Consider the following 26986-nt stretch of genomic DNA (forward strand, 5'->3'; position numbering starts at 1 on the left):
TTGCCAAAATACTTAACTGACCTTACAATACCTCCATCCTTTCCCCGGTGTTTGCAATTGCAACTGCATGTGTTCAGAAACTGTCCAGAATTTTTGCCTTCTTAAAAGCAGATTGGTTGGCTGGGGGTCACTTGTAAACCTACTGCCACAGCAAATTTCCTTATGCTTTTCTGCTATCCATAGAAAAGATCCTTCACTTGGGAGTTTCCACAATCCCTTTGCAGTTCATGGGTTCCAAGTGTAGACTAGAGAGCAGGATATATTAAGGAGAGATTTTAATTTCCTCATGTGACCTGGCAGTAGTGAATCACAAGAGAATTTTGATTACCAAGCAGTATCTTTGCTACAGCTGGCTTTTGTGCCAAACTACTCATTTCCTGATTTTACATAACAGATCTTAGTAACTCTTTAAGCAATGTAGAGTGCCGTTTACACATTGGCTGCTACTATGTGTCCAGTTTATCTTCAGTGGTGATATGAACCTATTTTTTTTTAATTGTTTTGCCATCCGTTCTTATTTTAAAGAGTATATTGCTCAAAATTTATTTCCAGGACTTTGTTGTTTTTCTGTGTATTTATCATTAACATGTGTGATTTTTGCATTCTTTGCCGTGGTAGATTCCACCACTTTGGGGGGGGGTGTTTATTATTTTTCTTGCCATGTGAGAGCCTTAAGGAAGGATTGTCTCACACATGGCATTGAGATACAGACAGTCTTTGCCCTAGAAAACAGACTTATGTAGTCCATTGCCTTGCCTCATCAATCAGTGACAACACACAGACCTTTTGTACATGGGAGTTGGAAAAGAAGTTTTGTACTTCAGCGGCATTCCTACATGTTGCACCATTAGTTCACTAACTGCATAGTTTCATTATAGGGATGAAGCCAGCTTGCTCTTAAAATTATTTTTCTCTCCTTTCACAGTATGATTTACAGTATTGTTTCTAATAATCCTCTTCAAAAAAAAAAAAAGTCCTTTTTAATATAAAACATAGCTTCAAATCTTTCTTTACACAGCACTCAGTTACAGCTATAAATACAACTCTCTTGAAGCCAAAGCACATAAATGCACTGATTCCTCTTGTGTCCCCTCAGTCACCTGAGAAGTGTAATGAGATTGTCTTTGTATCTATCCATCTTAGAAATTTTTAGGTTTTTGACTGTCTGCTGTATAAATTGAATTTCCCACGTCATGAGTCAACCCTGTTTATCTCTCCTTACTGTTTTGGTGCACAGCCGATAGTTACAGACCTCTCCCAGAGGTACCAATATGTTATTTGTTATGCTGGCCACTGCCAGGCACAGGATGCTGGGTAGAAGGACCCTTTGGACCTTTTGTCCAGTATAGCCATCTTATTTTAGAAACCTTCTATATAAGTTTATGATAACTTAAACATAAAAACGGTATGGCAGACAAAAATCTGTTAAAACGAAGGACTTCCATGCCAAGTTAGAAAGGAAAGGTCATAGTGAGCTACCCTGGAATGTATTTATGCTCTGCTATCTTTTGCTTCCTTGTGATTTTGAATGATTTGTTATTAACAACTTCATGGATTTTTTTAAATTAAATCAAAGTAAAAATAATAATTTTGATATTCCCAGGTAATTTCTGCTACCCAGGATCTAAAGATTACTACACAGTGCTCTGACCACAGAGCAACAATAGGTTTGATTCCTTCCAAACCTATAAATAAACAAATAAATAAATAAATTTATGGGTGCACTTCCAAATTATTTGTTATGGTAGAGTGTTAAGGCTCAGCTATGAGGTATTTATTTCTACTATGGCAAGAATGGAATCTATTAAGCCCACATCTGCCTCTCCATTTCCCTCCCAGCCCTGATCTCTTTTGGACTGTGTCCACAGTCCTGTCAGTCTTCTTTCCTCTTTCTCTACTGATGTTCCTCATCCTCCGGTCCTTGTTCCCTTGCTCAGACAGCAGAGCCATTGAGAGTTTCTCCTTAGCAGTAGGGAAGACTAGGGCTAAGCAGGAAACTGTTTCTTAATTTCTCTGTTCCCTTTGTGTGGTCAGACTCCAGGAAAAATGTCCCAGTGACTCCACTTTAAATAGTGTGTGAAAATTGTAAGCTGAATTTATTAGAGCTGTAGATAGTAACTCTACCCAAAACCAGCCCTACCATCTGTCTTATACTTGAAATAAATCAGTTACCCATTAAAAAGGTGCATCTCATCAAGAGCATTCACATTTCTGTGTACTTTTGTTTAGCTGTTTTATTTGTTTGGTGTTCATAAGTACCGTGCTGTAATTTGTCTTGTAGAGGCTGCCTACACGCTCCTGCTGTATGACGAGCTGTTGGAGTGGTCGGATCGGCCACTGAGAGAATTTCTCAACTACCCTATGCAAACAGAGTGGCAACGTAAAGAGTGTCTCCATCTGACCATCATTCAAAACTTTGATAGGGGAAAGGTAAAACAATCCTGTTTTACGGAGTGGATCTGGAAAGGATAGTTTCATTCGTTTTAGGACGTTACTTCCAGGGTTGCAGTCTTTTCTCATACAGGGGGAAGTGTTTGTCATTGCTTCATTAAGCAGTTACTTAGCGACACCGTAGGTTTCTTCAAATCCTGTGTTTGTATCCTAGAAATCCCACACTTACATGTGAGAATAATTTGCACTTGTGTAGTAATTTGCTTTGTAACTGTCAAAGCACTTCATAAAAGACAGTATTGTTTCTCCTCACTTTAAAGGTGGTGAAAACGAACCATATAAAGCTGATGAAATTCACTTAGTGACCAAGGGAGGAAAAAAATTCGGGGGTGTGGATTATAAAGACTATGTTTATACCTTCTAAATCATGTTGTATCTTTTAGAATAGCAGAATCTGTAAAAAGGAATGGCTTTTGGGGATCACAGTTCATTGTCATCACTGAGAATGCTTATTCTGAATTAAGCAAGAGTTAATTATCCTGTAGTCTAAGACTTTATGAACACTTTGTGTGATGATTTGTCTTGCTGATAAACAAGCAATTCATTGCAATTTTGTGTAGCTAGCATAATATCCATGTAAGTCTAGTACATGGAATCAAACTGATGTTGATCATCAATTTTTTCAAAAGTTCTGTAGTCAGCTTATAGAGTTTAACTTATATGATGCAATAAAATATTTTCTAATCTACAAAAATTAAGAATACAATTTTAAAATGTAAAAAATAATACTGTATTGAATCAATCACACATGTAGTATCAAAAGAGATGTTTATCACTCTTGCAATGACTTCTGTCTTGTGCAGTGATAGTCCTGTAAGAATAATTTATTAAATAAGTGTCTAAATATGTTTTCGATTCTTCAAAAAATTCATCAGTATTACTCAGCAGCTATCAGTATGTCAAGTGGACAATATGTTCACGTATTTTCAGTTACTCTAAATATGACTTAGAGCAGACCACTAATCATGAATTGTTGAGCAGTGGCTTTGAAATTACTGAACATCTTTTACTTGTTTGCAGTGTTGGGAAAATGGCATTATCTTATGCAGGAAAATTGCAGAACAGTATGAGAGCTACTATGACTACAGAAACCTCAGCAAGATGAGGGTAATGTACCTAAGTACTTTTCATCAATCAGACATCCAAAAGCTTTTTAGTTTGGGTTATAAAATATTACTTAGAAAATTAAATTTGCTGTGGAATGGTCCTTAGGTTTGGTTTGCAAACTTTATTTTTTAGCTTGTGGGTTTTTTTTCCTACAATAAATATTATAAAAAGGGAGTGTAAGCTTTTTGAAGAAAAATGGGAAAATAAATAATCTTGCAATGTTTGTACCTGTACAGCACACCCCTTTTGTGTGCAGGCTTATGCAGAAAAAATATATTCCAAATTCACTTTCATTGGTTTCCTACAGTTTATCCAGGGAATGTGCTCTATGCAGTCCTTCGCAAGGAGCAGCAACGTATCTTTGCAGTTGTAATTGCGAACAAACAGCTTGCAACGAGCAATGTACACCTTTGCAATTTTTTTTATTTACTGCTTAAGAATATGATCTGTTTAATATCATGTAGCCAAAATGAATCTTTCCCAGCAGAGTCTTCCTGCTTTCTCTCTCATTTTTTGTAGACCTCTAAGCATTGTCTCTTTCTTCAGTCTTTCTGGTACTGTTTTATAAAGATTATTCACTCTTCCCTTTTCTTATCTGCTTCTGATGGATTCAATTTTATATTACAGCTTCCTTTTTAAATTTTCTGTACGTGTAGGATGCTTGCTGCTAGGACTGACTGAAGTATACTTAATCCAGAGCTGCTTAACAGTGTCATGTAAAATTCCCAACGCAGAGCTATGTTGTGGCGGTACTCCTTGTGATCTGCTTATTCCATATATATGTAGATGTCCTAATGGCAGAATCCTATAAGCAAAAGCAAACTGACTGTCATCATGTGAATAAAAGAATTAGTTTATACATGTTTAATTAATTGTACTTAATGTGTTTTGTGTTTGAATTAGGAAATGTCTTTCTACTCTATCTGTGCCACCTACGTTAATCCAAAAATGGAGGTGGGGAGATTTCTTATAGCAGTATAACTTAGGCAGCTATTGATATTGGATACACGTTAAAAAGCTGTCGGCATTACCTAAAATAGGGCTAATACTGGGGGCTTTTCCACAGTAACTTAAGAACAGAGAATGCTTTGCTGAAAGATCATCAGAAAAAGGGGACTTCGACATTAAGATCACTTTGTGTCAGTGTTTTTGAGTGAAATAAAAGCAGGATGTATTTGTCAAAAATGATGTTAATTGCTGTTGTGAGATTTTTAAAGGAATTCACATTCGACGCTCAAATCATTGGAATCTGGTATGATTTGGACACAACTCTCGAATATGGAAATTGGACTTTGCTGACTAAACTGACCACATTACTGCCATGTGTTTGGATGGTTAGCAAATTACTGGGTCATATGGTTCAAACTGTGTTTCCCTTGCTTCCATTTTTCATTAAAGATCTATGCATGTTCTCATAACTCTAATATTTTACCCTTTTAATATATTTAAAAGCAATTTTTTAAAAAAATCTTGGAAACTTTTTGGGTCATTAAGAAGTATAATTACTTAACATGATGCATTCAGAGACTTCTGGGTGTCCTTATTGTTGCTCAGAGATGCACTGCGGTTCCAGTACTCCAGAGCAGTGTCCTGAAAGACCCTCCCTTTTGTGATAGCTTAAGGTAAAAATATGTGTTCACAAAAAGACTAATTGCATTTCTTATCTATCTCACCCAGATGATGGAAGCATCTTTGTATGATAAAATTATGGATCAACAGCGTTTGGAGCCAGAATTTTTCAGAGTTGGATTCTATGGGAAAAAGTTCCCATTCTTCTTGAGAGTAAGTGACTTGAAAATAAACAGAATGGAGTAATTTTGGAATTCATGCTGTCGTTCCTAATCACTTTCTCTGTGTGAGAATTTGATCATACCATGTACAAGTTCTTAACCTATGAGAAACAAGGAATTCATTGTGGTAATTAGTAAAATATCCTCATTTTTTCAGGGTTAAGAAAAGGTCCTGTCTAGTGGAAAGACAAATGCTAGGGTTCCAGAGTCCCACATAAACTTAATATTTATGTTTATGTTGGCAACCATGGGGCTATACTATTCCACAGACCAACATCTTCTTTTCATTGTAGTTTGTTCCCTTTATCCTGTTCTGTTTCTGCTGGTGGCTACTCAGAAGGCGGCTGTCAGAAGAGTTATCCCTTGGCAGTGGGACAATCAGTAATTTAGCATTTAAGTAATGACATTCCCAAGTTCCTTTTTTTTTTTTTTTGAAATTACTTAGAAATTCAACACGCCGAGTTTCATTGATTATCAGCATACTAAAGCTGACAAGATACATAAAGTTACTCTTGCACATTAATCTTGGATTCTGAAGTTACTGAAGTGCCCTCGAAAATGTTAGTCGTGTTTACACTGTTCCCCTCTTCCGCAGTCTGCAGTGGTTCAGCTGCCTTGACTGTCACCTTGGGAGAACAGAACAGTCTTATTCATGCAGCCGCTGCAATTGTAATCCAAGCTTCTCTTCCTATGGTAATTCAAATAAGTGACGAAGGAACCTCCTCTGTATGGTGGAGGCCTAAAAAACCTGATTTTTCTCTGCCTTTGTGGTGGGGAAAATGACAAATTCCAAATGGTAAATATAGCATGAAACTTTCCCCTTGAAAAGTGATGCACAAGAAGAGTCTGATCAGCACGTAGTTTTTGATATTACCTAGTAGTCATCTGACTATAATAGAAGCCAATTTGAAAATGTTAATTAGAAAGAATTTACTGATTAGTTTACTAAAGGTCAACTGATGAAGTAAAAGTACTGGAAGAAGTTGCACAATAGTGCAGTACTTTGAGACCTGTAGGTCTTTCACTGCTTACGCATCTGCCCAGGAAGCACTTTCCAAAACCTACTACAATTTGATTTATTTTTTTAATGGCAAAGCAGTTTGTAAGCATGACTGTGTTTGCTGTAGAAAGAATAAAGCTTCAGGAAAAAAGCTTTTGCATCCTAATTGGTAGTTGCACAATAACACTACTGCAGTTATTTCTTGTAGCAATTCCCATGAAAGTCCAGGCTTTCAGAATTCCATGCTTCCTGTCTCTGTTGTCGAGATACTATAAGGACAAGAACTGTTTCTATCTAAACCTGCCTCAAGAGGAACACATTAGGAATGACTTTTTAGAATTTTCTAATATAGATTTTAAAAGGAAAATCATTTAACAATGCTTTTAGAAAAATGGTTAAGATATTTCCTTATTTCAAACGTGTGCAAGCAGAACCAAACCAAAAAGTGCTGTCTAGAGCTACAGGAAGCCCTCAGCAGCGCCACGGCCGGTGACTAGTTCCAATGGCTACTCCAAATCCAAGCATTTCACGTTTAATGTAGGATGTGTGTTGTACCTGTATTCATGTTGCACAATCTCAGGAAAATAATGGTGCAACTTCTTAGTGGGCATCCAGATAAATTACATTGGAGCCAGGAGTATTCTTTTACTTCATATTGCAAAAACTGGATAATTTTAATTCACCAGGCTGATAATTGATAAACATTTAGAGGATAAGGGAAATTGAATGTGTTCTACTATTTTCTTATATATTGTTTTTCTTCAGCATTGTATAACTTCAAAGCAAAGTTTCCTAGTTCCTCATGGAAAGGACTTTCAGCCCATGTCATTGTCTTAACTGTCTGTTGCATTATATTTTTGTTACATAGTTTATACAATCTGATAAGTTAGTTACATACTTTAACCCAATAAGAACACTTTCTTCCTTTAGATTTTTATTAAAGCTTTAAGTATAATAATTCAATTTTTCCAGACTTTTGAATGAAACATACTTTATATGGTAAAATTGCTTCGCCTTCTTCCAAGTGTCCTGTTCTTTCTAGGTTTCTTATTTTCTTTCTTATCTTTTGTTTCTTCTTAAATGATGATCTTTCCTTCTTAAAATGATGTAAAAATTGCCCAGAAAGTCTATATTTAAGAGCATGTGTTTGGATCTATCTAATGATACCCAATTATTTCCACATAACTTCCTCTTGTGTTTTTTTTTTCTTATTCTGCTCAGAATAAGGAATTTGTTTGCCGAGGACATGACTATGAAAGGCTGGAGGCCTTCCAGCAGCGAATGTTGAATGAGTTCCCACATGCCATTGCTATGCAACATGCTAATCAGCCAGATGAGACCATCTTTCAGGCAGAAGCACAGTGTATCCACATAATCACAAACCCTTACACTGGGGTTACGTCCTTCACGCTTTTAAAAAATGTAGGTACACCTATAGCCAATTTCAATCACAATGCACCTCCACTGAAATAAATGGTAGGTGAGAATTCCCCTGCAATTTGTCCCAGTCAGTCTATTATGTTTGGAATTTTTTTGTGTAATTGTTGGTTTTATTTAAAAATTCCTTGGCAGGTTATTAAGATTCTTACTTTAGCCAAAAATACTTGTAGAACTGTCACTGCTGTGATAATGGTGTATCACTTAAAGTTACAATAATTCAAGTTCTTACAATCCAACATAATATTAGCATGGCATGACATATTGTGTGTAAGACTATATTTAATTAAATCCCATTACTCCATGTAGTATTCCATGTAAGTAGCTCTATTTCAAAAATAAATATGAAATTTTCATCATAACAATACAAAGAAATCCCAAACCATCCCCAGAAAAATCTCTCAGGTTCCTTTCCCAAGCCATTAATAGTCTAGAAGCATTTCATGATACATGTTTAAAGAGATTTTCTTCTGGTATGCTTCAGGAGTCAATATGCTTTGTCAATTTGAATGAAATGGGATAGCCTTAACTCTTTACATGTAGATTTGCAGATTTATGCAGTGACACCAATTCCAGAAAACCAGGAAGTCCTGCAGAGAGATGGCATTCCTGATAACATCAAAAGCTTTTACAAAGTAAATCACATCTGGCGATTCCGATATGACAGGCCATTTCACAAAGGGACCAAGGACAAGGAAAATGAATTCAAGGTAAAGTCATCGTAACGTTTGTAATATCAATGACAGTTGTGTTATTGAAACATCATCTACAGTTGTGTTATTCAACCAAGTGGGGTATAATAAATTCTCTAGAGGAGGCGGTACCTCAAGTTTGACTGTTTCACTTCTCATTTTAATTAAAATAATATGAAAAATATATGGGAGATGGGAAGGTCTTGTTGTATATGGGAGTAGGAGAGAAAAGAAGTACCCATTTGTTTTTGCATCAGTGATAAACAGAAGGCAGAACCGGAGAGAGCAGAGCAGCCTCCAGAGAAGTTTATAAGGCAGATGGGAAAACATTGTTAAGTAGGTAATCTGGGGTATGGATAGGATTGCCAAAAGTTACCTCTCCCTAGAGCAAGGGAGAGACAGTTTTGACTACACTGCAGCATACTGTTCTGTTGCTGTGATATCAAGACTAAAAACTATCTCTGAACTTAGAGATTGTCTCAGGGAAGAGCAATAGTTCCTTTCCTAATATATGTAAATGACTTCTGTTCCTCCTAATAAAAATGTCACACTGAAAATTCATCTTACATGCCTCTGGTGTAATTTTATGACCCACTAGAAACACTTACATCCTGATGCAGAATATATTCTGGTATTCAGACGCACAAAAAGAATTATCCCATAATAATTTTGTTATAAAGTTACAGGAAAGAACTGTAAGGGTAATAAATTAGCTAAATTAAGTCACAATTGTCCTCTAATTAAAGCTTAGGGCTGTATTTTAATTGTACAGCTGACATATATTTAGTGTAAGTACTATCCTATGTGTTGATCTGTCATGTTACCTCTTGCACAAAGCATTTAACAGAAGTACATTTGAGTATTCCCCCTCTGGGATCTCAAACAGGACTTCACAGAGGAGAGCGAGCTGGTCAGTCTTTGTGATCTGTAAGTTGCTCTCCTTCTGAACTCTCAGTCTTCTCAGATGTTATCTCAGAAAGGAAATATTAAAATGCTAATTTAGTTGTGAGTGACTTTTGGAGATTAGGGGACAACATATAGTATAGACTAACACCATGTTTAAGAGTGAAGAATCAGCAGAAATTACTGCTTAGTAGTAGGTCCTAGAAAGTAAGGAGAAAAGTACATGTCTCAGGCTTCTAGGATAGACATTTCAGTAGAAATTTTGGATATTTTTTTTTTAATGCATACGGTTACTTAAATGAAAGTATTCATAAAGAAAACTGGGAATAATTAAGAAAAATATAGAGGCAAATTAGGGACATAAATTGCTTTTGTATATTGTAGAGCTTATGGGTGGAAAGAACCACACTGATCCTGGTGCAGAGTTTACCTGGAATATCTCGTTGGTTTGAAGTGGAAAAACGTGAAGTAGTGAGTATGAAACTGATTGCAATACATATTGTGGGTTGGTTTACATCCTTAATCATATGTTATTTGATGAACTACTTTAAGATTTATTACCCATATCTAATTTATTTTTATAATTTCTTTGAGCAAGTTTTCAAGCTGGCTACAACAAATATTTACAAAGTATTTTGAGTTGTCTGGTTTCTCTTATCTTGAAAACTATTATTAAGAACCACCCTTATGAATCATTTAAACAGTTAAGGAAAAAAGAAGTTGAGAACAATAATGGGCAGCCAAAGGCAACATTTAAGAAAGTAATTTGCTGACATTAAAACTCAGCATGATGTAACATTTAATACTTAGAATATCTATAGCTTAACATATCTCTCCATATTCTTGAAAAGTAAACATTCTCCAAGTTCCTGTACTATAATAAACACCGTGTGGGCACAGCTCTGTGTCTGCCTAGAGCTCTGTTGAAGTCCCCAGTTCTCAGCATGGGCAGGGAAGCGTGCCTACGCAGAAGCTGTAGGAGTAGGGTCTAATGTAGCAATCTGTTACTGACACGTCGTAATTTCTTCTCTTCCTTTGTTGTTATATTTCTTAGAAAATCCTTAAATACATTTCAAATGTATTTGGAGGAGTGCTCCTCCTGTAAAGATCTCTAAATAATTGGTCAATTGTTGAGCGCAGGAGTATAACATCTGTAACTATTTTCCTTCCTGTCAAAGCCAGTATTACAATAGTCCCATTAAATGTAGGGATACCATTGCATTACTGATTTTCTCTCAAACTCTGTTGTGTTCTTTTTCTATAATACCAACAAAATGTCATATGTTCACTGTCCTGATATTCTCCTATAGAAAACCAAAAATGGGATTTAGTAAATATCAAAAAATTGTGTGTGATGAGAAATTTTGTTCGTTGACTCCTTACCAGGTTAATATGAGCCCTAATATGAAGATCCTCAGTTTACTATCGTGTTACCATTATAGTCACCATTTCCAAAAGTTAACTGTAATATTTTTTTTTAGGCATGGACTAAATTATAACTCAGATTTGTGCTTGTAAGTTTTGGTAAACTATGGCAACTGCAGGCCTGTGCTCTTCCCATCGCTTAGCTTTTTGCTTTCCCTGCAGTTCATGCTACCTGTGAGAAAAGCTTCTTCACCCTCTAGAGAGGACAGGCACATTCCACTCCAGGGCTGCCCTTGACTATAACTTTATTATCATCTTAGCTCAAAGCTTACATTCAAACTCTTCTTCCATAATGTCTGGTTGTTGACTTCATTTTGGGTGGGGGAACACGTTTGCCCATACTTAAGCTCTGCTCTGTGCCCTTAAGCACAGTGAAGCTCTCCTTGACCTCAAGCCCAATTTAGGTCAAGTTACCAAGGACAGTTTAGCCCTGAATTCCAAGAGTGGAAGGCTGAAGCGTGTGTTTTGCAGCAAGGGCCGAGTATCTCTCAAGATCAGATGATGGATCTACAAGAAAGGGAGAGTTATTTATTTTGGTCCTTGATTATGTGATAGAATTAATACTCTCTGCTCAGAGTGTACACTCAGAGAGTGTAGCCCAGGTGAGAAGAATTTTTTCTGTCCCAATACTCTAGAACAGTGTTTTCTTTTAAGGAATCAAAAAATACCTTTAATATATTTTATCTTTCAACTGAAAATTAAGTATGTTTGCAATGCTCCTCACTCCTCTTTCAGGTGGAAATGAGTCCCCTTGAGAACGCCATTGAAGTCTTAGAAAATAAGAACCAGCAGCTGAGAACACTGATTAGTCAGTGTCAAACTCGACAGATGCAAAATATTAACCCTCTCACGATGTGTCTAAACGGGGTCATTGATGCAGCAGTTAATGGTGGAGTTGCAAGATACCAAGAGGTAAGCAGTTTATTTTTTGTTTATTAAAAATATGTCATAAGACAGTTTCTTACTGATTTCTTTCCCTGTACAGATGTTCTGTATCCATTGAGGACAGAAAGTACTATATCAATAATAGTTTTAATTATACTTATATTGCGCTTTTGGGTGAGGAGATGTTAAATATGTATAGCTTTATTGAAATAACCATTTTGCTGCAGATAGTCCCATAAACTTACTCCAGTGATGAGTCAATTCACAATTACCTTACATTCTTCAGTGGTTTGTTTGGGGATTTTTAATGAAATAGTTAATTGTGACTATATTACTATTATTAATATGTCCCACCCCTCCTTCCCTTCTAGGTCAGGAGCTATTTCTGGCTGACCAGCAGATTTACTTTTGTATGCTGACATTCTAATTTTAAGATATATATAGAGAGATATATAAAAAATAAAAATTCTTAACAAGAAATTTATTATCTTGAAGAATCATATTTTTTCTAGAACCTTCTTTCTCTTTTCCAAGTTTTTTAAGGAAAGCTATATTCTGGAAAAATCTAGTAAGAAATAATACATATAATTAAGAAATGTCTAACGCTGGATTTGTTCCTAAAAGTTGTCCCTCATTATTGTCATCTCTGAACCACCTTAGGAGAACCTTAATTGTTTGGGATGCTGTATTTCCACAAAGTTCTCTGGAATTTTGAAACCACAGTAAAAAGAGAGGAAGGTTTTTATATTTTTTTTTTTTTCCAGCCCAGCTTGATCTTCCTCTTTCTCCTAATAGTCTTATGAAATACTTGAATCTGCCGGTTGATCCTTTTCCATTGAAAATGTCAAGTTGAATAACATTCTATCCGCTTGCCTCAGAGGCTGCAAGATTCGGTGTTTGCTCAACAGCGTTAAATTTGATAAAACTGTATCTAAATTAAACTACAAGAAATTGAGTCCACTATAGTGTTTAAATCTGTCATCAAAACTGCAACGCTATGGAAATTGTGAGGCTAAAGCAGAGCAGTACCGTGTTTGATGTTTCCCAGCTGCCTCTAAACAACAACAACAAAACTGTTTAGCATAGCAAAGCGCCAGGAAGGGAGTCCCTTGAGAAATACAGTCATGTCAGAGCTATGTCTGGTTTGAATTAGCAGTGTCAGAGCTAGCTCAGTGTCTCTGCATAGCTTTCATGAGCTTAAAGGTTCTAGCTTGCTCCTTTCTTATTCTTAGCTGCAATTCTTGATCTCCTAGACAGTCTTCATGTTCTGATTCCCTTCCATCCTCTACCTCTGTCTCTTGTTATATACCTGTAATAGGACTGTTCACCAATTTGTGTGGTAAACACCAAAACTGATAGTACTAGTTGTGAGATTTGTGGGATTTTTTTTCTCTTTCACCCTCATTCTCTTTGCATGTCCCTTTTTCAGTCTTTATGTGTCTTCCTGCTGTTTCGCCACTTCTTGTCTTCTACCTTCCTTCTTTTCCTCTCTTCTGTAAATGCTTTTCTCTGCCTGTTTCACTTGCTTTTACCTTCTGCCCTGTACAAAGCTCTAAACTTACTTAGTCTTGGAGCATGAGGTCTTGAGGTAAGCATGACCATGTCTTTACAGATATCTTCCTTCCAATTTCCAAGCTTTAAGAAGTGTTAAGACCCAGCAAATAATTTCCTTTGGCCAGCTGCTGCCTTCTTGACTCTGCTCCCCTTTTTCCCTGTCCTCCCTTTTTTTTCCCCATTCTCCCTCCCTTCCCTTTTCTCCTTTCCCCTGCTTTTTTTCCCATTTCTCCTCTCCTGATGGGATACAAAGCAGCTATCTCTAATTATTCAGCACTCTGGCCGATATTGCAGGTGTTAAAGCTATGCTTTCATTGGTTTCAATACAGGAACAAATTCCAGGAAAATCTACAGAAGTAATAATTATTATGCAGCACCTTCATGTGTGCTGAAAAATGGCTGTTGAACCACTGAATTCTTAAAATTTTCCTAAACACTGCTGGAAATGCATGAAGAGTGTGTTTTGTGGTCACTAACATCTCTCAAACTGCAATTTGTACTATAACTTAATTTCTTTTAGCTCCTTTACATGTGCTAGAAGAGTAGAGGCACTTTCATGATTAATTATTGGAAACCACTGGTTCTAAGAATGTTACTGGATTTAGTCAAATTCTGATATTTTTTTTTTTTTCCTAAAGTACTGGTGATTTTGTTTGAAGTTAGATTATTACATCTCCAACTGGTATTACAGATCTGTATAAATCTCAGCCCAAAACCACTGGGAGACCACCTGCTTGATATTGAAAGAACATTAAGCTTGTAGCTCAGGGGAAAAAATATCAGCTGGCAGAAATTTGGGATTTTAGCAAGTATCAGAGGGCTTCTTTTAACAATTTAAACATGAATTCTTAGAATTCAACTTATCTGCAGTGAATAGACTATGTGAAATAAATGTTCATTACAGTATCAGCATTTTCTAGACGGGTCTCTGCACTTCTTTGTTATGGGTTGTCACAGCATGAAATTTTGGAACTGAATCTAAGGAAAGAGTATATTTATCTCCAGCTTGACTGCTCCCCATATTTACAAATGATTCGGCATAGCAAAGATTTTAACAGCTACAGTTGGATGGCGAGCCTTGTAAGAAGTAAATGAGGGAAATGCTAAGACAGGTGCAAAAGGAAGACACAGGACAGAGCAGCCATTATTGTCCTCTCCACTCTATAGATAGAAACCCATGTGTACGTAGAGGTATGCGTACAGACGCTTTTTATGACAAATTTATTTCTTTCTGAGAAAGTCTGGCAATCTCTCAGCTGAACAGCTGGGAATTTTCTTTGCAGAATAAATTAAACAAGTGTTGTAAATTGAATATAGTCCCCTTGTAGGCAGGATAGGTGTCATGGTTTAACCTCAGCTGGCAACTAGGTACGACACAGCTGCTTGTTCGCTTCCCCCTCAGCAGGAGGGGGAGAGAATCAGGGGAGTAAAAGGGAGAAAACTTGTCTATTGAGATAATAGGTAAAGCAAAAGCTGCACATGCCAGCAAAGCAAAACAAGGAATTCATTCACCACTTCCCATGGGCAGGCAGGTGTTCAGCCATCTCCAGGAAAGCAGGGCTCCATCATGTGTAACGGTGACTTGGGAAGACAAACGCTATCACTCTGAACATCCCTCCCTTCCTCCTTCTTCCCCCAGCCCCTTATATGCTGAGCATGGCGTCATATGGTATGGAATATCCCTTTGGTCAGTTGGGGTCAGCTGTCCCAGCTGTGTCCCCTCCCAACTCCTTGTGCACCCCCAGCCTCCTCGCTGGTGGGGTGGGGTGAGAAGCAGAAGAGGCCTTGGCTCTGTGTCAGCACTGCTCAGCAGGAACGAAACCATCCCTGTGTTATCAGCACTGTTTTCAGCACAAATCCCAAACACAGCCCCGTACCAGCTACTGTGAAGAAAATTAACTCTACCCCAGCCAAAACCAGCAGAATAGGTGCCATGTTAAGAGATGCAACCATGAACAGAAAGGGGAGTGCTGTGGTCAGGCCACTGCTGGGTAAGATGACTTCAGGGTATTATAGCTGGTACAGTTTGACCATTGGAGATGGGGTGGAAAGTCATGTAAGCTCATGAACACACCTGAATGTTGGTCAGATGCTCCTGAAGTGAAAAGTGTGGCTTTTCACATCAGTGCCACTGTGAGTTCTTTAAAAACATTATTTAAATTATCAGTGAATAAGAAGATACCATCATGGCTCCAATACATATAATAGCATACAATTCCACACTGTTCTTAAGATATCTTGATTTTTAAGGTATAACGAAGCTCCTAGTACAAAAATACAGGAAAATCTAATTCTCTGTGATTATTTGAAATTCCTATGTCACAGTTAATGAGGAAGAGATGTTTAGTTCAGATGACCTGTGTTTGGTTTCAACTCTGATTTGCAGGTTTCCGAATTTGTCCTGGATATTGAACATACATTTTATTTGTCCATAGTCTCCACCAATGTATATGTGAATAATTAATTAATTAGCATTTATTATCCTCTGTTGCAGTAGAAAGGTACTTTTGTTTCAAAAATATCATTTAGAAACTTGTGGCTTTTTTTAAAAAAAAAGTTTATTCACTTCATTTTACTCTGTGGTTTTATTCTGCTTAGGCGTTCTTTGTCAAAGAATACATCTTGAACCATCCGGAGGATGGAGAGAAGATCACACGCTTGAGAGAGCTGATGCTCGAGCAGGTAAAGTGGGGAAAAGACTGACGAGGTGGCCTGCTCCGCTGTTCTAGCTGAAAGTGTCCCAAAATAAAATATAAAATTTCAGAGGTTAATAATTGCCCAATGGTCTTCAGTATTTTCTGAATTAGATTCCAAGTGGACAGCAACTTCCTATACAAGCAGGTTTGTGGGTCATGTTCATTTTTTTTTCCCTTTAGTCCTTTTCATCATCATCTTAATCACTTCAAACTATTTTAGATTAAAGGTTGAATGAGAGGCAAGTTCTTGTCTTGTGACGATCATAGGCAAATATTTGCACAACATATTTTACCGCTGCTAGAGAATAAACATTGTCTCATTGAAACATTTGATGGCCTCAGCAAATATTTGTATGATGTGTTTTTGCCACTACTACAAAACATTTTCACTACAAGATTTAGCATGCAAGAGCAAAAAAACCCCAAAAAAACTTATTACAGTGGAAGACATCTAATAATAATAGCCAAAGTAGGTAGGCAGTAACATAAACACCCAAGTGATTAAATTGAACAGGTGAGTATTCTGTGCATTATATTATTTTTTTATTATTATTATCATTATTTCTTCATTTATTTATAAGACAACAACCTACCAGCCTCAAATATGAAGTGTCTCCATTTGGAAATGCTGAAAGAAATTATTTTGCTCAAATGATCTTACTAAGTATTTCAGCTTTTTTAACTGACATTTACCTATCTTCTGTGCAGCGTGTTGAAATTTCAAACTTTATTGCCAGCTTGGGATAAAGAGGTCAGAGTATTGGAATTTGGCAAGATGGAAATTCCATTTTTCGTCAGCATCGCGGTATCTTTTGGTCAGATCGGCCGAAGGGACAGATCCTCAGACAGTACAAATCGGAATAGGTTCACTGAGCTCACTTTAATTTCCTTTAGATAATGTATAGGAATTTGCATTGCAATTTTAGCTTTTTGAAGCTATAGTTAATCTCACTAACCCTTACAATTTCAAACTTCCTGTGACAAAAATGTGAATTCCAAGCGACAGCATTTTAAACCCTGTCTGGCACCCGCAGATGATTTAACAGAATCCGTGGAGCGTTCAGAAGGGCCCGTGTGTGCGGATGGATGTGCTGCAGTCCTGACCTCGGGTCAGTGATGCTGCGCAGCTGTATGCCCACTCGCAGGCTGCCTGAAAACGTCAGCGAGTAGCTCTCATCCAAAGATATTACAGCATAGTGTAGCTATTTTGTTTTTAAATTTGAGTTTGTCTGACTCCTCATGTAACCAATTCAGTATTTTAAATGTCTGTGACCAAATTTGAGCAAGATTAGAGTTTTAGCAACATTACTCTGAAGCCTACTAGACATTATATGAAGAATATATATAAAGACACCACTTTACTGAGGTCTCTGGGGAGTTGGAATAGGATAGGGAACCATGGACTTCATTGAAAATATATTCCAGGGTCTCTGGTAGATATGAGCATTGCTCTTAGGTTTCATGGTTTTTTATGGTAACTGTTCTTGTAGAAAATGTCTGTCTGTTTTTTGGGGGGGTTTGTGGTTTTTTTTTTTTAAAGAATTTAGAGCTGCTCCTTTGTACAGTTACCATTTAGCCAGATTTTTCACTACATTATCCATAGTGGGTTTTATATTAGAGTTGAATTTGCATAGGTCAAATCTTTTGGAAAGTCATAGAATCATAGGATGGTTTGGGTTGGAAGGGACCTCAAAGACCATCTAGTTCCAACCCCCCTGCCATGGGCAGGGACACCCTCCACTAGACCACGTTGCCCAAAGCCCCATCCAACCTGGCCTTGAACACTTCCAGGGATGGGGCATCCACAACCTCTCTGGGCAACCTACTCCAGTGCCTCACCACTGAATAATAAAATGGGAAGGGGCATAAATCCTCTTGTGTATTACTGGTTTTGGTCTTAGGCTTTGTTTGATTACAGGTCTGTCCAGGATTTTCATAGATGATTTTAGTATAACATGCCTTTTGTTGGATTTTTTTGATTAGTATCATAATTGATGATGAAAGCTTAAAGAAAACAGATCAAACCCGTATTGGCCTCCTCCCTCCTCTCTCTTCTGCAGGCCCAGATTCTAGAATTTGGCTTGGCGGTGCATGAGAAGGTGGTGCCGCAGGACATGAGGCCATTGCACAAAAAGCTGGTGGATCAGTTCTTTGTGATGAAGTCAAGCTTGGGAATACAGGTACATGAGCAGGTGCATGGATAAACCAGGAGACCATTTAGCAGCAGTAAGGGCAGTTTAATTTTCCTAAGCAACAAACAGTGACATCTTTTGGTTGTTTGTCCACATTACATCTTGTAGCATTCTTACAGTACCACAAAGCGAAGGGAAAGTTGTTAAACTTCCTGTGCAGGGCAGAGAAAAATAGTCATGTTTTACTAAAGGGAAAGTATCATCAGCAAAAAGTTAAAATATTTTTCTTACTGATGGTGAAGCTGATCCAAAAATGCAGATACAATTATTCAAATGACTGTCTGTATTTTACAAAATGCTTAATGATATTATGTCCATTTTAATTAATCTTCTTTTAACAATTTCCCAGGAGTTTTCTGCCTGCGTACAAGCTAGCCCTGTTCATTTCCCAAATGGAAGTCCTCGTGTATGCCGAAATTCCATACCTGTTTCCATGAGCCCTGATGGTGCCAGGGTAATACCACGACGCAGGCAAGTTAATTTACTAGAAATTGATAGATTTTTGTTACAGAAGGTGTCCTATAGATTACTTTTACTGTGTGCATTCTTCCTCGTACGGTCCACATGAAGTATCTTTAAGCATGAATAGCTGATATATAATCTCTCTGCCTGAACTAATAAATCCAAATTCAACTGTGGAGATTAATAAACATGCTATTTTCGCATGAAAAATTATGATTGGCAACTAAGTTAACCATTTTGTATTTCATTATTCTCATAATAGTCCCTTGAGTTACCCAGCTGTCAATCGGTATTCATCCTCATCACTGTCATCCCAAGCGTCTGCTGAAGTCAGCAATATCACTGGGCAATCAGAAAGCTCCGATGAAGTTTTTAACATGCAGGTACAAATTGTTGTCATTCTTCAAACTAAATGGAATCTTTCTTACAAGGTTATTTACTAAATTATTTCTTCTGTTATTTCATTCAGAAATCTAAAAGTTCCTGCTGATACTTCTTTGAAAAACCCAAATATTTAAGTGGACTGTTTACCTCCTTAACTTAGAAAGAATGATTTTTTTATGTAACTGTTTCTTCCAAACTTAGAGCATGAATTTTCAACAAGTATTAACAAGCAATGTGCTGTGATACAAAGTCATTTGACCTTACAGAAACTTTTCTGGTTTTCACAGTTGTAATGTAATTATGTTAATTATATTTATTTATTTGATATTTTACTAAATTGTTGTGTAGTTACATTAATGCTCTTTATACTGGTTTGCTGCTTTGAAAAACTAGTCTAACAAATTACAAGTTCTTTGTTTTAGTGAAAGGTATGTTTTCCAAACCAGTAGGTGTGATGTGGTAACAACAGAATCTCTTTTATACGCAGCCTAGTCCGTCTACCTCAAGCCTGAGTTCTACTCATTCTGCTTCACCTAATGTGACCAGTTCTGCTCCATCCAGTGCCAGAGGTCAGTGCTTGTTTCCTGTGGTAAACCAAATTAAATGATTCTTGATACATTACACAGCTGAATTTCTGCGTGGTATAACTGGTCAGACATCAAATTTAGTGAGCTGTTTGAGGTACATGGATTACTGAGGACAGATGATTTCTTTGTCATAAGCATAAAATTGAAATGTCTGAGTTTCACTGCATGAATTTAATCACTCGACACGTTTATGTTCTAGCCTCTCCTCTGTTGTCTGACAAACATAAGCATTCCCGAGAAAATTCTTGCCTGTCCCCCCGAGAGAGGCCCTGCAGTGCCATCTACCCTACTGCTTCGGAAACCTCGCAGGTAGGAACCTTGGTGGGAGGCCTCTGAACACAAGTAGCTAAGAAGATGATGAAGGTGCTTGTTGAACTTCAAGCAGATTCAGTGTCTACTCACTGCTGTTAATTTTCAAGGGGTTTTTTGTTTGTTTTTATAAGCAAATACTCTAAAATATTTAATGTGAAAGAGATGTGAATACAATACATGGTGCGTGATCACATTTCTGCTTGTTTTGTCTAGGTTTACATCTGGTTTTGATATTTACTCACTTATTTACTTACTAGATGAAACAGCCTGCTTGTCTGAAACAGCAGCATTTGTTCAATCTGGGGAAGAAGAAAAAACTGTTATCGCAGCAGTTGTCCATGTTGACCTCCCTTTTATTTCTTCTGAAATAGCTAATCCTAGCCACCGTTGAGATAATAACCCACTCCCATGTGGCAATTCCTATTTTTCAATGTAATTTCAGAAAAGGTAGATAGACATTTTGTTACTCCGGAGAAAAGAATTAGTTGAGTTCTTACCTTAAAAATAATTGTTGCATAGGTCTGTATAAAATTTGTATCTTTTGAGTTATCTGAAATGCAAAATGAGCTTGGTGAGCTGGCCAATTTTGAATCCTTATTTCATCTTTTCTTCTTAATTGACTTACTTTCCTAAAGTGCTTTCCTTTAACACAGTTGCTGTTTTAATCCGTGCCATCACACATTGCATCTCTTGCTGAAGCTGAGACAGACAGGAACATAAGTACCGTGTGAAAGGGTCTCTTCAACACACTCATTTGCACCAGAAATTTTACCTCTGATAAAATACAGCTTGGTAGTCCTGGAACCTTTACTTTAGAAATTATTTGTTGGTTTCTTGTTACTTGTATTCTCATGCCTTGCTTCTTCAGTTATCGAATTGGCTCTTGATTTAATTTTTTCCTCTCTTCTGTTTAAGTCCTCATAGCGTTACCTGAGGGCTTAAGAACTAATACTGTAGCTTAGCCAGACTTAGAGCAGTTCTCGGAAGCTACTTACTGGTATATCTACTGGGCGCTTTCTCAGTGGTCATGGAGCCAAACCAGCATGCAGGAAAGACCAGGAGATATTCTTTAAATAAAGCGGTTTTACAGTTTGCCGCAAAGAAAAAATTATCCCGTTTTTGCTCCCAGACTGCAAACTCTTGCTTTGCCAAGTGGAACGCGACTTCTATCCCCCACTCCACCCGAGATTCGATAAGGGAGGCTGAGGAGCTCGTAGGCCCAGTCCCCACTCTCTCTGAGACTCGCCTGGCAGGAAAATCTCCCAACCTGTCTCTACCCTCAGTGTCCCAAGAGAGGGTAAGTAGAAAATTAACCTGCTTGTACAGTGAAGTATGTTTCAAAGGTGAGAAGGTCTGATGGTTTCTTTCTGCCCTCATAACCATAAATGAGGATATATCTTTCTGGGGAAAGATGCAATTTCTTTCTCTGGTGCCCTATTCCCCAAGCATTAAAAATGGACTGTGATCCGAAACAAAATGCTGATTCTCTGCCTTCTGATTAAGAAGGGGAAAATAAATCCTCAGGACGATTGTAAGGAGATAGCTTAGAAATACCTGCAATTCTCATTAGAGTTCAGATGCTCAAACTGTTCCTTGTCCTTTCCATTTTTATTCTAACACCTGTTAACTTCAACAGTCTTGGTTGGAGCTTCACGCTAAGTTAATGAGGAAAGGCCACCCATTTATGAATGTCTTTGTAACGGCTCAATGAATGCAATTTTCACTTTAGTTTTTCAACTAGGAAAGATGAGATGCAGAGGCAAATTCCGGCATTTCAAGTCCAAATCAAATCCTTTCAGGCAATAGCTACCTCACTTAAGGAAGTTTGATGGACTTCATAGAACAAGACCGCAGCAGTACTGCATCCACTTCCCTCATTGAAATTGATGCTCAAGGTTATCTGTATACCGCTGGTTTTAGTCAACATCCATTTGTGCTTGCTTTTTGATCTCTGGCTGCGCGATTGTACAGTGTCTGTCCAGCTCTTCCTATACTCTGAAGAGGAATGCCTGCTGCCACTGACTGGTCAACAAGCCTCTTTAGTTTTTTTCACTATTCTTCCTTATGGAGCTTTGGGGTTTCGCATTTTGGGGTTTTTTTTGCATCTCATTAAACATCCTGTGATTGCTCTTGTTCTTCCATATAGTTTTATATTTCATTATTTAATATGTCCTCGTTTCTCTGTGTTTCATTCAGCTTTTGTCTCCTTATCTCCTCCAGTTTCAGTTGCTTTTTCAGCCTTTGCTCTTTACCTTCACAACAGAAAAGAGACTTCAACACTTGCCCACCAGATCCTAGTGCACTGCAGACTCACAGGGCGGTGAACAGGCGATCCAGTCCAGGCCGGAACATATATGATCACATTTGCTGTTGCATTAGAGTACTCATGTAGTTACACCACCTCAGTTTAATGGTAACTCCAAGGAAAACAGATATTACCTGATCCAATATGACTGTAGTACAGCATAGATTGGTAAACCTAGTATAGCTGAAAGTCTACCAAAGCACTCTCTATGAGATGCTTTAAGTCAAGTTGAATTGGCCAAGTATTTGTTTCTCACTTTGTAACACAGAGCTGTTAGATCAATGATGATTACTTTGCAGCTGGGTTTGCCATCTTGTGGAACCACAGTGTAGTGCCTCGCTGACTCAGCATGGTCCTCTCTGAACACTGGAATGAGATACAAGAATAGGATTTGATTTGATTTGGATTTCACTGTTTGTCTGATCTTGCTTGCAAAAAAAAAGGGGGGGAAGAAAAACAAGTTAAGTTTATCTGTTCTCATTTCCTTCCTACATCTGAATTACTTGTAGGATTAACTGCATGCTGTTTACATCTGCTATCAAGATAAACTAGTGACCCACAGATTATTTGAATGCTGCCAAAAGATATGACTAGTGGAATTTTAATCTTTTTTCTGTGATTTTTTTTTTAAACATTCAGAAAAGGAAAGATAAACACACTTATGGGTCAGCTCTTATCCACAAGAGAAGAACGCTACTACCAAAAAGTCAGCGTAGGAAATAATACACAATATTCTTGTGAGATAGCAGCCATAACTTGAATATTGCCAAACATTACATGTTGTTCAGATCCTGATTCTGTAACGACATTATTGCAAATCTATTGCCGCACTTGTTTAGTAGTCTATCAAGATACCACTTGAGGAATGAGCCTTATTTTGTGTTTTCAGGGAGCTGGAAACTGTCAGAACTTGGCACACAATAATCCTCCCTCTGATTCCGGTGTGGACAGTTTTCAGAAAACTAGTCTACTCCCTATTTGTATGCACCTGTTTTTATTAAACTGTTTATGTTCTTAGGTGATGTTTATCACTTTACCTCCAAAGTAGACCCGTGTGGTGGGGTTAATAACAAAAAGATATTTGTTTTCTTAAAAGCCACTGAAATACAACAGCAGCTATGCATAAACCATGTTGTTCTCAATTTACAGAGAATGCTGTTTAATCATATTGGAGACGGTGCTTCGCCCCGAAGTGATTCCAATCTGCCCGGCCCTGACAAAGGTGAGTGGAAATGCTGCACCATACCAATCTTGGAAGCAACAAAAATATAATCAACCTGTCTTATTCCTGTAGAATGCTAATTCTTTTCAGCGCATACTGTCACCTCCAAGTTTCAAAACATTCAAGCTAACTGCTTTGCCAAAAAGGGGGGAACATGGTATTTGTTTGAACTGAGCGTGGTGCTCAGAAGGGCCCAGAAGTTTGCAGGAAGGAGTGGTGGAGCAGCAGGTTGCAGCAGGCTGCCAGTGAGAGCTGTCCTTTCTGCTCCTCCAGAGAGACATGTGGGGTGATGAACTACTGGAGACTGGGGCAGAGAGAAGCTAAAGAGATGGATAGAGTCCTGAAGTTTGGTACCTGCAAGTCCTCTTCACCAAATATAAGCCGCTGTGCTTTTGGTTACATTTTGATGGAAAAGATCAATTTGTGGTTTGTTTGGTTTTAATTAGAGTAAATGAGAAACCTATGAATTTCCACTGACGAAATATTGCCTTTTGTAATCTTGCACGTGGGGAAATTCAGTATTATTGGCACAGTTATTGTGCCACAATTTCATTATGTGCTCCACTTCCATAATATGCTCCGTCATTTCATTATGCGCTGCCCTTTGTGGTACTCTGAATAAAGGATACAGTAAAACAGGTGTATTGGAAAAAAAAATATTTTAAGAATATACTGTAACAAGAACTGACCAGGGATCAGATTTTCATCAATAGGAGAGGATTTTTGTAAGGATTTTTGTGTCCAAGTTTTTATGAAAGCTCAAGCGTGGAATTTTTCATGGGGCTGAAAAACATATGAAATAATTTAACATGGAAATGGCAAAACTTTTCCACTGGCCTATGGAGCCAAGTACATTACAGAATTGTTAAAATAAAATATTTTCTCCTGGAGACTTTAGCAGTCCAAAGAACTGACTGCTTGGATGACCTAAAAGAAAACATTGGCTTGTCAAGAGTTTCAGGCATTTGAAGTACCTAGGTCTGGTGCCAAGTCATTTTTAGGATGAGGGCAAAAGCATACTGCTAGGTGACAGCCTACAATAAAAAGCAAACAATGTATTGCATACTTTGGCAATAAAAACCCCAAAATGATCCTCTAGAAAATAGATTATTATGTGCACTGTTCTCAGGGTCAGCTAATGTGCCCTTACACTGTCACAATATTGTTACAGATATGAAACAAATATTATTTGTACTGTACTTTTTGTATTAAGTCTGGTATATACTGGTGTAATGGGATTGCAGTCCTGAGAGCCCTTGGTGTTGCTAGAATAGCAATAATTGATACCATCAGTCAGCAACAATCCTTTGCTTTTCGCCTCATCTTTGTAAATGAGCGCAGAATCCTTGCATGTGGTTCTCTACTCACAACTGTGAAACAAGCACGTCAGAAGGAATCTGTCATGGCAAGGCAAGAGGTTTGAGGCTTTGAAGGTGGGGGGGGGGGTTGATGGTGGGGGTTTTTTTGGGGGGGTAAGGGGGAGGTTTGAAGCAGGTTTTTTTCTACTTTTTTACAGGACAGGTAAGAAAAATTGTGAGTTTTAAGTTAGCTTTTTGTCCTGTCCATGTTAAATGCCCTGTCTTTCTGTCTAACTGACTTCTTTCCAATACTGGTGGCTCGTTGACAACATGAGATAATTCAGCTCTATTAAAGAAGTTGTTCCAGGCCTTATGGGATTATTCAATTAAAGTCATGGAATTTGGTAAAGGTAACACAGACAAACAGAACAGCCAGTTTTATGCATGTCAAGGTAATAGTCAATTTACATGATCCTTGACCGTGGATGCAAACAGTGTATATAAATTTTCTGGGTCCACAATAATTTTTTTCTTTTGATTTCCCCTCCCCCGACCCTTTCATTTCTTCCAATTTTTCTCCCTTCATTTTGTGCCCTTCTTTCCACCTTCTTTCAATTCTGAATTTGTAGTCTATGCAGGCAACAAAAGACTGTGAGCAGGGAAAGCTTTCTGAGGGAGGTTGATTGGAATTTGGTGATTTCCTTTCTCTAGTCCTTTCTGTATATAAAATGAGTTAATGGAGACAGTTTATGAATAGTCTGTTCCCCTCTGCCTAGAAACCTCTAAATAGGAGTCTGGCGCAAAGATAAACTGATTATATTAACGGGCTTCAAGCTTATCTCCCTTTGTGGCTGGATGTGCAGTGCACCAGAGCGCTCTCTCAGCTGGCTGCTGCTGATGGACCCAACTGCTATACAATCGCAAACTGACCTGACGGGGCCAGACTCATACATCAGGCAACCAGAAGATCGACAGCCATTATTTAAGAGCTTTTCAAATGCTGATGTAATCATGAGAGCTTTTCAGGCATGCTCGTTAAGTTGTTTGTTTTCGCTCTGTGTATTTTTACCCTCATGGATAAAGGCAAGCAGAGAGCTGGAAGTGTTGAGCTTATGCCAGCTTTTTTATTCCCTTCCAGCTGTAAACGCCACCCCCAGCAGCTGGAGCCTGGACAGTGGGAAGGAAGCCAGAAACACATCAGAAAGTGGAAAGCTTATGTCTCCTCCTGTACCACCAAGACCTGCACAGACTGGTGAGTTAATGGACATTTCAGGCTAAGCTCCAGTAAAAAAGTGATTTACTTGAGGACTTAGATTCCTTCCACTCCGATTAATGTTTCAACTTCTTGGGTAGGTTAATTTATTATTTGATTACTTTCATTGGAGGCTGTAGAACTGCCTCCACAGGTATTTTCATCTCGCTAATGTTCTCTGTAGCATTCTGTTTCCAATACTCTGCCCCTTCGCTTAATGGTTAAGTAGTTTCAGACAGTTCATGCTGGTACCAGGGAGGATGATCAAATTTAATCTTTTGATCTTATGATAATTGGAGATTAGCAGTCAGAAATGATCATTAACCACAAAGAATCTTACTGGCCAGAAAATGCACAGTAATCATGGAAGTACAGGAGTTTCTGTTACTATAACCAATTTGCTTTCAAAAGATTAATTTCCATTTAAAGGAAAGGCTGCTTAAGTGGCACTATAAATATAATTGTTCTCAAAGGAGTGAAGTCACTTTTTGTGTTTTAGACATGCCTCCAAGTATGTCCAGGCATGTTTACCGTATATTCACAGGTAAATGTTTGATATAAGTACATCATGTGTTGTCTTTTTTTCTTATTTGACATACAAATACATAATATATTTCTTAAGAAGAGAGAGGGGAAAAGTTGTTATACTGACTTTTTTTGGATCCTGTTATCATTTGGTGGGATATAAACCAATTTGATATATAGTGATATATAGTTCGTCAGAGAAGATGGATGCAGAAATTTCTTATACTTCATTGTTGGTACTGCAAGGTAATCCTGAGAACAAAGTAAAATAAACAAAATCTCTAAAACTATTTGCAGCCATTGGGCACGTACCTAGAGGGAACCAGAGATAATGCTTGTGTATAGAATGATCTCTTATCCACTTAAAAAGATTTCTTAGGGAAAATTGTAATGCCAAGAGTGCACTGAAATCTTTCTGATTTTACAGCATCACCAGCAAGACACATAGCCTCCGTTTCCCCGTCTCCTGCTGGCAGATCACCAATGAAGGTACTGTCTTACTGCAGT

At 37.8% G+C, this 26986-nt stretch overlaps 1 protein-coding gene across 7 annotated transcripts in view; it reads left to right on the plus strand.

The window, feature by feature from the left end:
* DOCK4 (dedicator of cytokinesis 4) overlaps positions 1–26986 on the plus strand; it is a 260824-nt gene that overhangs the window by 226753 nt on the left and 7085 nt on the right. For 4 of the 7 annotated variants that reach the window (XM_054817043.1, XM_054817054.1, XM_054817062.1 and 1 more), the window contains 17 exons: positions 2282–2430; positions 3472–3558; positions 5236–5340; positions 7570–7711; positions 8329–8495; positions 9765–9851; positions 11541–11717; positions 15843–15926; positions 18001–18120; positions 18482–18603; positions 18857–18977; positions 19466–19547; positions 19765–19874; positions 21007–21174; positions 23332–23404; positions 25841–25954; positions 26907–26968. In XM_054817043.1, the coding sequence (XP_054673018.1) occupies positions 2282–2430; positions 3472–3558; positions 5236–5340; positions 7570–7711; positions 8329–8495; positions 9765–9851; positions 11541–11717; positions 15843–15926; positions 18001–18120; positions 18482–18603; positions 18857–18977; positions 19466–19547; positions 19765–19874; positions 21007–21174; positions 23332–23404; positions 25841–25954; positions 26907–26968 (1970 nt within the window). The remainder of the gene's footprint in view (positions 1–2281; positions 2431–3471; positions 3559–5235; positions 5341–7569; positions 7712–8328; positions 8496–9764; positions 9852–11540; positions 11718–15842; positions 15927–18000; positions 18121–18481; positions 18604–18856; positions 18978–19465; positions 19548–19764; positions 19875–21006; positions 21175–23331; positions 23405–25840; positions 25955–26906; positions 26969–26986) is intronic. The other 3 variants (XM_054817070.1, XM_054817078.1, XM_054817088.1) reach the window with 1 other exon arrangement.

Source organism: Grus americana, chromosome 1 (genome assembly GCF_028858705.1).
Source record: "Grus americana isolate bGruAme1 chromosome 1, bGruAme1.mat, whole genome shotgun sequence".
NCBI classification, from domain to species: Eukaryota; Metazoa; Chordata; class Aves; order Gruiformes; family Gruidae; genus Grus; species Grus americana.